The 10731-nt window shown below is 40.5% G+C and overlaps 1 protein-coding gene across 1 annotated transcript in view; it reads right to left on the minus strand.

Moving 5' to 3' along the window:
- RNF10 (ring finger protein 10) overlaps nt 1-9428 on the minus strand; it is a 31826-nt gene extending 22398 nt beyond the window's left edge. The window contains exons 1-2 of the mRNA XM_057744460.1: nt 8814-9428; nt 394-599 (exon numbers count right to left, since the gene is read on the minus strand). Of these exons, the coding sequence (XP_057600443.1) occupies nt 394-599; nt 8814-8970 (363 nt within the window). The 5' untranslated portion in view covers nt 8971-9428. The remainder of the gene's footprint in view (nt 1-393; nt 600-8813) is intronic.
- Nucleotides 9429-10731: the final 1303 nt, after the last annotated feature.

The raw sequence follows: 10731 nt of genomic DNA on the forward strand, positions 1-10731 counted from the left end.
CAGGACAAATTTGTCATTAATTAATGACATTTTATTACCTAAATATTCCAAAGGGTACCTATAAATCAAGAGTGATAATAAAAGGATACAATTTTTTTTAAGGATGATACAAATTAAGGTACCCCAAATTTGCTGTCATTTCTCATAATCCCTAATTATAATGTCTTCTTCCTCCAAGGAAATTTTCATTACCTTCAAGGGAAGAAAGGAGGCAAAGTTCCAAACCTAGTTAATCCTCAACTACTCAAGACTGCTTCGCTCCTCAACTACTCAAGTAGTTTGAGGAGGGACCTCTTGCTTCCCCCACTTCCCCCAACCACTAATAAACTGGGGATGGGGGGATCAGACCTCATGCTTCTTATGTTCTAGAAAGGACAGTCTAAAATTCCATACCTCATCTCGTCTTCCACCATTAAAAGAAGAGCTAAAGAGTTTGCTGCTGCTGCTGCTGCCGCCGCCCCTTTGAGGAGGCATCTTGTTAAAAGTTTTGCTTTTCTGTGAATTGGAGCGACGGGACTGGTTGATAAAACTTTCATTTTTGGGGTAGGAAGGTTCACGCTTGCGATTATAACGCTTGGATCCACTTGAGTTCTTTCCATCTGAAACCAAGAAATGTGAAAAAATTGGTTAAGGAATGATACATGTACTTTGTCAACTGCTCTTCACCTCCCAATAAAATTGTGTTTAAACAAGGGTAAGTGGGCCCTTCCATAACCTCCAAAAAATCTGGGTTTGTCCAGAGCATCATTAGTGCTTTGGGCAAGACATTACATAGTAAGGTGAATTTTTTTTTTTTTTTAATGAGGCCTAAAGGATCTCTCCCTCACGAGGGACACAATATAGATCAAATCACATAGACTCTCAGTTCACAATGTCTTTCTTTACAACAGAGCTTAATCACTGCTCTTGCACTGATAAAAGTCCATTCAGACACAGTGACAGAAAAGGTGTCTATCTACATTAGGGAAAAGCACTTTATATGGAGGCAGGACAGAAGACATTGTTTTTAAATTACTACAATGCAACTAGACCCTATACTGCAATGGCGTAGCTTAGGTCCTAGCAGATTTATATTTAAGGGGCACAAAAGCAAAATGATATTTACGTATGTTTTAGAGGTCAAACTGAGAAGCTATTAAATTGACAAAGGTTGGACTCTAAGAGTATATTAGCGTACATTATAGCCTTTTAAAAACTTTCTTGCTTATTTTCTCCAATTATAAGAACATATGTTCAATTTTGGAATCCAGAAGAATAAATTTGCCAGTGCCCATAGAATACCAACCTATAAAGTGTTTAACTTTCTTTTATTCTCCATTTTATACACTCATCACACATCTTCCACAAAATGACAAGCATATAAGATATACTGTCTTCCACCTATTACTCTGTGAGTATTTTCATGCACCCCTAGGCTTCAAAAACATGATGAATGGCCAAACTGTTGTCTACCATATGCTTACAGTGTAACATAACCAATTTGCTGTACATTTAGGTGGCTTCTGACTTTTTGTTAATTTAATATAATAATATTGGAAGCCTCTTTATACCGAGGCCTGTGTATATAATTATGTCAAAATCTCAAAGTAGAATCAGCAGATTAAGTATGATCATAAAGCCTTTTACACATCCTCAAGTTGCTTTCCAGAACCATCAGACCAATTTATTTATATTCTAACTACACTATAAGAGAGAACATCTAGTTTACTACGTTCTTTTTTTTTCTGACATATTTTTTAAATTAGGGTGTAGTTGTTTTATACATTCTTTATAATACTGAGTTGAAAAAACTTTGTTAAATTGGAGGGTCAAAATAATTTGTTTTAAATTTGAATTTCTCTGATGACTAGCAACATTTTTTCAGTCTGTTGACCATTTGTATTTTGTGTAAAGAGCTCCTTTGTAATTCTTAGCCCCATTTTTTCTACTGAGGAGCTGAACTTCATAGATTATTTTGTCCCAAATTGAACAAAGAACCCTGACCAGACATATTTAATATGTGCCAAAGTTTATCAGCTTTAAAAAAAAGGGAGGGGGGCAAAATAAAAACCTATCTGAGAACCATATCAAGTATACAAAGGTGAAAGGTCCCCAAATTAGCCTTTAGACAAAAAAAGACTAATCTTTCTTGCCCCTTGACTCACTCCATCTTGCCTTATTTCAACACAGAAATCTGACCAAATCAAGTCGGTACACTACTTTAATGGCTTTAAAAGCAAAAACAAAGAAAATAGAAGTTGGGGGACTTTTAATGAAGAAATCCATTAGGTTTACCCTCAAACTTTAAGGAGGTAGTTTTATAAAGTCACAATTCCAGCATGAGCCTCAGAAACTACAAACTGCCCCCCTCCAACAAATACAGCTTAATCCTGTTTATGTTAAAAATATATAACTAATAGAAACATGTCTAGAAAAGCAACACAGCTGTTAATGACAATTGCCTTTAGGAAATGAAGCTATTCACTCTGGCCTAATACAGTGGTTCTCAATCCTGACAGTTTGTAGGAATCACCCAGATAAGCTTTCAAGGGATTCTTGCGCTCAGGTCTCACCCTCTACAATTCTGACTTAAGTAAACAGAATTACTGTTCTGTATACTAACAATTTGGATAATTTAAAAACTATAGGTACCTGGAATAAATTATTTCTAGACAAGATGACCAGCTTCTTTTACAGCAGACGAAATAAATTCAAGGTAAGCACATCCTCAGAGAAAAGGAAACGTCAGCTGATAAATCAGAGATCAAATTTTGAAAGCAACCACCTCACACTCAGTTTGCCAGCAGCATGGGATAAATGAGAGGTATGCCATCCTCTCCAAACCTGACCAAATAGTCATGTGAGATGGCAGCACTGTAAGCAGAGAACAGATGGTCAAAGACACACTGCCAGGCTAGGGTTCAGCCCTACTAGTCACCTTTCAATCCCAGTTAGGGAAAGTGACCAGAGTTTAATCTTAAATTAGAATTTAAGAACTAGACTTCAACCTGCTATTTCAGTTAGCAACAGTTACTGTCAAACATGGCATCAGTGGTGACAATTAGAAAGTGAAGCTTCAGATCTCAAATTTTGCCTTGCTCTCAACCCATGGAATTAGTTTATAGCAAGATTTCAAATAAATAGAAATTTCAGAGGGATAAAGGACCCCAGCTAACTTTACCATGAAAACAAATGAGGTTTTATGAAGAAGATAGGCATATACTAAAAACACAGGTTCTCCAAACCTCATTACCCAAGACTATTTCAGATGATCCTGCATTTGATCCTGTTGTTTTCAAGACCTAACAGATTTAGACCATACAGATTTAGGTAAAGCCAGATTCTACACTTCAAGGACTCAAGAAAGTAAACTGGTACTCAGGAGGAAGGCTGTTTTCATTTCTTCACTTATTACCACACCAGCAAGGAAACAGTTTCATAATGCTTACAGAACTGCTCTCCTGACAGTAAACTGCTCACTTCTAAAACACTACAACTGACCACATAAGGATTCATGATTTTAGTTGCTAAAATCAACTCCCTCATCCTGTCTTTCACTTACTTACCAGCATGAAGTCCAACATCTAAAGTGAGAGGCTGGCTCTTATCTCTAGACCCAGGCAGCAGACAGCTAAAGATTGAAGGTACAGTCAGGCCTGAGACCCAGAGATAACACTCAGAGTGCTGTTTTTGAGGTGTCCTATAGGCAACGTGCCACAATATACATGTGAATAATATGGGGGATGAATTTGTCCTCCTTTATCTGATATGAGATAGCAATAAGGTGATCTGCTTTAGATTTTGGAAAACAGACAAAAAAGTCAAACTAAATTCCTAGGAGAAACATATTCTCTGTTGAAAGTTTTAAATTTCAGAGTGGTTGTTCTCAATCCTGGCTGCACAAGAGAATCATCTGCAGAGACTTTTAAAACTATGGATGTCAGGGCCCAACCCAGATCTAAAGAATCAGAAAGAATTGCTAGGGAAGAGTCCCACACATCCTTATTTGAGGGAAAAAAAAAAGGTCCTTAGGAGATTCTAATGCACACCCAGAGCTAAGAACTGCCAAAAACTACTGTCAAGACACATTCCAAAATGGACCATTAGTTAAATGGCTCAAATCCAGAACTCAGGATTCTAGAGTCAGCAAGACTTGAAAACTTAACCCAGTGTGTCTCAGCTGTTCCACATTTCCCTAAAAGAAAGGTCTCTACCAAGTAATAGTAAGCATATCTCAGTCTCTTCCCATTACCAAATCACAGGCCATAGATTTTTCAGTTAAAAAATTTGGCATCATCAACATTTCTAGCTGCAGTTGTTAACAGGTGGCACAGCCTAGAGGTCAGAATACCAGCCAGGAAGTTTCTGCTGCTGATTCACGCCGTAGTCACAAGCAAGTTGCTTACCCATCGTCCAGAGTGGTTGACAAGCACCTCCGGAGGGGCAACATATGGCCTTACTACATAATCAACTGATAACAAACGGAATCCAGCTGAAATTAGTAACTCTGAATGAAGCAGGTGGCGGGGGGATCAGGAATGACGCATGTGTCAATAAGTTACCTGCTGGCTAAGTGAATTTATATAAAGTGTATTTAGGAATATTTGTCTTGGGACTTCTTAGGAATTTAACTGGACAATCACTCTAAGCCTTGGTTTTCTTGTTATTAAAACAGGCCTAATCCTCTCCCCTCCCTCCTCACAGGATCATGAGGATTAAGAGGAAACTTCTGTAAGATGCCTACTGTGGTGGCCAGCACATAGTTGCTGTTGTTATTTGAAAGCCTATTATTAATCTAAAATTCCTGTCAAGCACCTATTAGACTTCCAAAAAGCCATAGAAACCAAGGACTCAAACCAACCAGACTGGAAATTCTTATAACTCCATAAATGGTGTTTACTGAAGGCTTCAAGTCACCTAAATTTTCAAAGCAATCAAAACCTCCAGGTCCATTTACAGCTCAGAGGCTTTCTTCAAGGCAGATTACCACTAGTAACCTGGCTTCTGGTACCGGAATCAGAGGAAGAGTGTCAGGACAGTGCTTCATACCACCAACCTCAAAATAACTGCTTCATAATACCTGACCTTCCTTTAACCTCCATGGCAGTACCATCCCCCACCCAGGAGGTTGGGGCAAGAGCCTAGTTCCAGGCCAGGGTCCATTGTTTGCCCATAAACAGCCTGGTCTCTTTCTTGCCTCTTTTTACTCTCTTTGCTCTTTCTAAATGACTCCCCCCAAACGCTAACCCATCTCTCTCTGGGCTACGTTCCTGGGATATTCACTGTTGAACATTCTTAGAACTACATTTCAGCCCTACTGGAATAAAACTGTAGGAATAGATCCAAGAGTATTATGTGAATGTTTAAAGCAATCAGCTAAGGCAAAGAAACTGTGGTATGCCAATCTGGCCGGAAAGATCAAGTAAATCCTGGTAGCCAAATTTACTTATTTCCTGCATGCATGAAGCGCAAACAAGCCAGTCACAGGAACAAAGACTCAAGTATATTAATCATGTAACTAGGAAGCAAAGGACCATTTATGACATGCATGGTTTAGAGGATAAAAACCAAAGGTTTTTTGCCCTCATATGAGATAGGGAAATGAGAGCGGAAAGGGGAATTAAATATTTATTTATTTATTTTGGCACACGGGCTTAGTTGCTCCGTGGCATGTGGGATCTTCCTGGAGCAGGGATTGAACCCATGTCCTCTGCATTGGCGGGCGGATTCTTAACCACTGCGCCACCTAGGAGGCCCTAAATATTTAAAAACTGAAAAACTCTTGTTTTTGTTACTTTGACGACAGAAAGACATGTCTTTTCACCTTACCTTTCCTATATAATTCCTTCAATTCAGTACTCTTAAACTCAAGAGGTCCTTTCAACAATTTCCAGCTGAATCAAGTGTTGAATCGGCTTTTGAAATCCTACAGAAATTTTATGGAATTATACAGAATTTGAATCTACTCTTGTTAGAGTGGCCATCTAGAAGTAGAAGTCACTGTGTAAGAGGTCCTGAATGATATCTGCTATGGTAGCGCTGGTCCTAGCTGTAATATTCTTAAGGTAGTATATGCTACCTTTCAGCTCAACCTTAGCCAATATTCAGTTTTTAATCTCTATTTACTCTGTCTTTGAATTTGTTCCCAAATGCAAACCGAGGATCATGGCTGATGAAGAACTCTATTTAGCTACAGACCTACCCTTCCCTTTTGCTAAGGTAATATACATAGCGGTAGTCAGAAAAGTAGGCAATAGCAATGGCAAACATATTCAAGCTCCCTTACAAACATATTAAACAAAAATTAATGCTACCAGAGGGCACAACTATGTATTTCACAAAACCCAGCAAACAAGTCCTTTACATGAATTTTTACTTTCTTCCTCAAAAGCTTTCAATTAGTAAGGTGAATAATGTGTTAAGGGTATTTTATGCTGTTTTGAGGGACTTTCCTGGTGGTCCAGTGGTTAAGACTCCAAGCTTCCACTGCAGGGGGCATGAGTTCAATCCCCTGTTGGGGAACTAAGGTCCCGCATGCCACGAGGCACGTCCGGAGGGGAGGAAAAAACCACCATAAAATACCTTTTTTTTTTTTTTGGCTGCACCGTGTGACATGTGGGACCTTAGTTCCCCAACAAGGCATTGAACTCATGCCCCCTGCAGTGGAAGCTTGGAGTCTTAACCACTGGACCATCAGGGAAGTCCCTTTATGTATTTGTTAAAAAAAAAAAAAAAAAAATTCACTTTAGTCAGAATGAACCCAACAATTAATATTTACTCTATCCAAGACTGACTGAAACGTTAACACTGACAAATATTTGTTTTGGTCAAACCACAACAGAATTCTGTATCATCGTGTTGGGTAATGAGAGTTAGTTCCACTAATCAACATATTCAAAGTCAGGGACAATATGAGCAAAATGCCTTACATACCTCGGCTTTGTTGCTGTTTTATATTTGTTTGGGTTGTGGCAAACCTTCACGTACTGCCTCACTAAAAAATAAATTAAGGCATTTACTGCAATTGACTCATGACCACATGTTACTGGCTTAAATAGGAATCCCAGAAAAATTAGCTGAGAATTCAGATAGCTGGAGAACTAGAATCTTTAACATCTAGGAATAGGATGCAGAAGTAATTTACGCACTGAAAAATATGCACTGGGAGGGTTGCAGGGGAATGGATTGGGACGCTGGGATTGCCATATATATATTACTAATAAAAAAAAAAATCAAATTGTACACTTTAAATACTTGCAGTTTATTATATGTCAAAAAATAAAATAAAATAAATGCTTTCACGAAAGAAAGAAAGAAAGAAAGAAAGAAAGAAAGAAAGAAAGAAAGAAAAAGAAAAAAATGCAGACCACTCTAAACCAGTTCCAACACTGGCCAAGAGGACTGGCAAACCTCTATCTCTAAGGGGGATTGGCGATAAACCTACACATGCACAAAACCCCAAAATTAGTCTACATAATATTGCTTGATGTGGCCCAGGAGTCTACACTAATCCCTGCTTAGATATTTAAAGCATTCATTCTTATCAAAACAACTGGCCTCCACCTGAGTTCCAAAAGCAAGCTCCAGAAGTCCTCGACATACCAGGTAAATAAGTTTGCTGTATCGAGCAGATAAACTCTGAACTCAAATCAGCCTTATAGTTGTTTTTCTGGTTTTTAAGTCAGCCTTGAAGCTTTCTTAATCTTGGAAGTTTTAAACAACTGGACCTCCACATCTGGGGACTCCAAATGTTCCCCTCTCTGTCACACATCCCCATCAAAAACATTTTCCTATTACTGCTAATATAATCAAAATACAAAGGAGCAGAGCTTTGAAGTAAGAGGAAGAACATTCAACTCCAGACTGCCAACTCCTGAACTCCTGGCCTCTCACCTTTTTCCTTCTCTGGATGTGAACAATTCCACCCTGCTGGACAGGTTAGTGACTGGAGTATCGAAAAAAAAAGATAAAAGCCTAGCCCAGTACCTGGCACGTGGTAAACCCTCAATAAATGGTAGCTAGTATCATCACGATGGTCATAACTTAATATTGAGAGGCACAATCACAAAATGACAAAATCTTCCCCCGTAAAAGGACACAACTCTAACCTAACAGGAAATAGACATGATACGCATCTGGTGCATAACAGGTGTCAGGTACCCTACTAAACCATCAGTTAGTTCATATGTTTTTTAAGTTATTTTCTCATTATGTCCACCTTTACAGGTAAGGAAACTGAGACACCCACTGGAGGTCTGGCAAACCTAAAAAGACTGAATCCAGAGCCTGTGCTCTTAAGCACCACTCCACACTAAACAAAGCCAATCAAAGATGAGTCCTCTTCATCTGGGGAGATCTGGGGCCAGGTTATTCAACATGAGATTTGAGTTTTACAGATCTCTGGGCCCCACCCTCCTCTGTTTAAACTTGAACACTATCCAATGCTAATTCAACATTAAAGGGTGGGTCAACTTAGAGGTTTTAAGGAGCATACACTGATGCGTCAGACAAACCAGGTCTTCAGGCCTGCTGCACATACTAGCTGGGTGACCTTACCTTCTCTGAACCTCAGTTTCCTCATCTGCAAAATGGGGATAAGAATAGCACCTACTTCACCCAGCTGTTTCGAACTTTAATGCAAAGATTTACGTATACCACGCATTACAGTTTTCATTAAGTGTTAACTGGAAGTAACGGCACCCACGGAAAAGAGATAGATAAGAATAGTAGAAAACGGAGCTTGTCCCTGGGTAACCCATCTGACACCCAAGCGAGGATCCTCCCCAGTATTAGCGGCAGTCCCCCTGCCCACCGCCGTAGGAGCCCGCCCTTACCGCTCTTGGGTTTACACTCGCCGGCCGGCCCTGCCGAGGCGGAGCGGGGCGGCTGCTGCCCTTTGCTGCTGCCCAAAGAGGCGGAGGAGCTGCTGGGGCCGCTGTTCTTGTCCATGTCGGAGGCGGTGGCGGCGGCGCTGGGGGAGCTCTGCGGCATCAACGGGGGCCTTGGCGGCGGCGGCGGTCGGAGCGGAGCGGGCGCGGCGGGGACCCAGGCTCATGGCTTTCGGGGCCGGCGGGGGTCGGCGGCGGCAGCGGTTCTCGGCCTTCATGGCGACATTTTTCCCTGTTTCCTTCCTCGGCTTCTCAAACTGGAAGGAGAAGCGGCGGGCGGGGCTGTTGAGCCCGGCGGCGGCAGTGACGGAGAAGGAGGAGAAGGCCGGGGCTCGGAGGTCCGGGCCGGGCCTGGCGGGGCGGAGGCTGCGGGGGGAGGGGAAGCAAGGGAGGGTGCGCGAGCCCCGCCGGCCGGCCGGACACGCTCTCCCGCCGCGGAGCAGGGGAGAGGGCTGGCTGTCTTGGTGTCGGGGACAGGTGTCTCCGACACAGCGACCGACACTCGCCTCTGGGCCGAGGCCGAGCTGCTCCGGGAATGGCGACGAGTCGCCAAACAGCATCCTGAAGAACCCGGATGGACTATATATAGTGGAGATGTGAGAGTGAAGCACGCTGGGAAACGTAGTTTTCCGCCTACATCCGGGTCCAGGTTTTTTTTTTTTCTTTCTTTCTTTCTTTTGCTTGCCAATGTGTGAGAGATCTTGCAGGAATAATGGGACTTGCAGTACAGGTTTTAGTCTTAGTACACTAATGTGCGTAATAATAATATACACCACTAATAATAATGCATCCAAACATTGGAATACCTGTGGGATTCCTTTATTGATTCATTAAGGTATAGTTCTTATTCTAGTATTAATATCAATTTATTCATGGCTCTTATTCAATCTAATAATAATGATAATATGGACAATACATTTAGTATCACTTTACAGCACTTCCTCACACAATTACTTCACTTCATTGTTGTCATTTATTAATATAAATCATTGTTAATATTTCATTTCATTGTTAATAATAATAGTTGTCATTGAGTTTATACGGAGTATCACATCTATCCTCACAATACGCAGATTTAAAGACAAGGAAATGGGCTCAAAAAGCTTAGATCACTTGCCACCATCACACAGCTAATAAGCGATGTTCTCAACTACCTGTAAGATAAGCCGTTCTCCATTTTACAGATATGGACACTGAGACTTCGAAAATCACATACGTATTTTAGGAATCTTATGACACTCATCTGTACTTTGGAAAATTGTAAATGATTCCTTCCAACCATAGCAGTTTGAGATTCAAAGGATCACAGAAAAACACTGCGAAAAAGATAAATAGATAATTCATATAAACAGAACAATAAATAAGGCTAACTGTAGTTAGAAACCTATTATATGCCAGGCACTGTGTTCAGCACAAAGAATTCTAAGATACATTAATGAAAGAATGGATAAGGACTATAATAAAGTTCACACAAAATGCTGACCAGAGCAGAGGCCTCAAAGAGAGAAGGACAAAAAGTTAGGAGGGGTAGAGGAGGGCTTCCCCAGAGGTGGTGTCACTTGAGCTTAGCATAGAAGGATGAGCAGAATTTCAGCAGTCATACATGAACAAATAAATAAATAGACAAAATCCTAGACTTCTCCTAATTAGGCCCTTTTGGGTTCCTTATTAATTATCACATGTTATACCAAACATTAATAAGTATATACAAGTCAATTTCTTGAAGTTAACAGTTTTGACTGGGATAAAGGAAATTAGATACTAATCTCATATTTTTAAAATTTCCTTAAATGCCCTCCACCAGTCCTTATCTTCCTTTCCCTTTTCCAGCTTTTTTTCCCCCATGAATCATATTGAAATGAGA

This window comes from Hippopotamus amphibius, chromosome 8 (genome assembly GCF_030028045.1).
Source record: "Hippopotamus amphibius kiboko isolate mHipAmp2 chromosome 8, mHipAmp2.hap2, whole genome shotgun sequence".
In the NCBI taxonomy this organism is placed as follows: Eukaryota; Metazoa; Chordata; class Mammalia; order Artiodactyla; family Hippopotamidae; genus Hippopotamus; species Hippopotamus amphibius.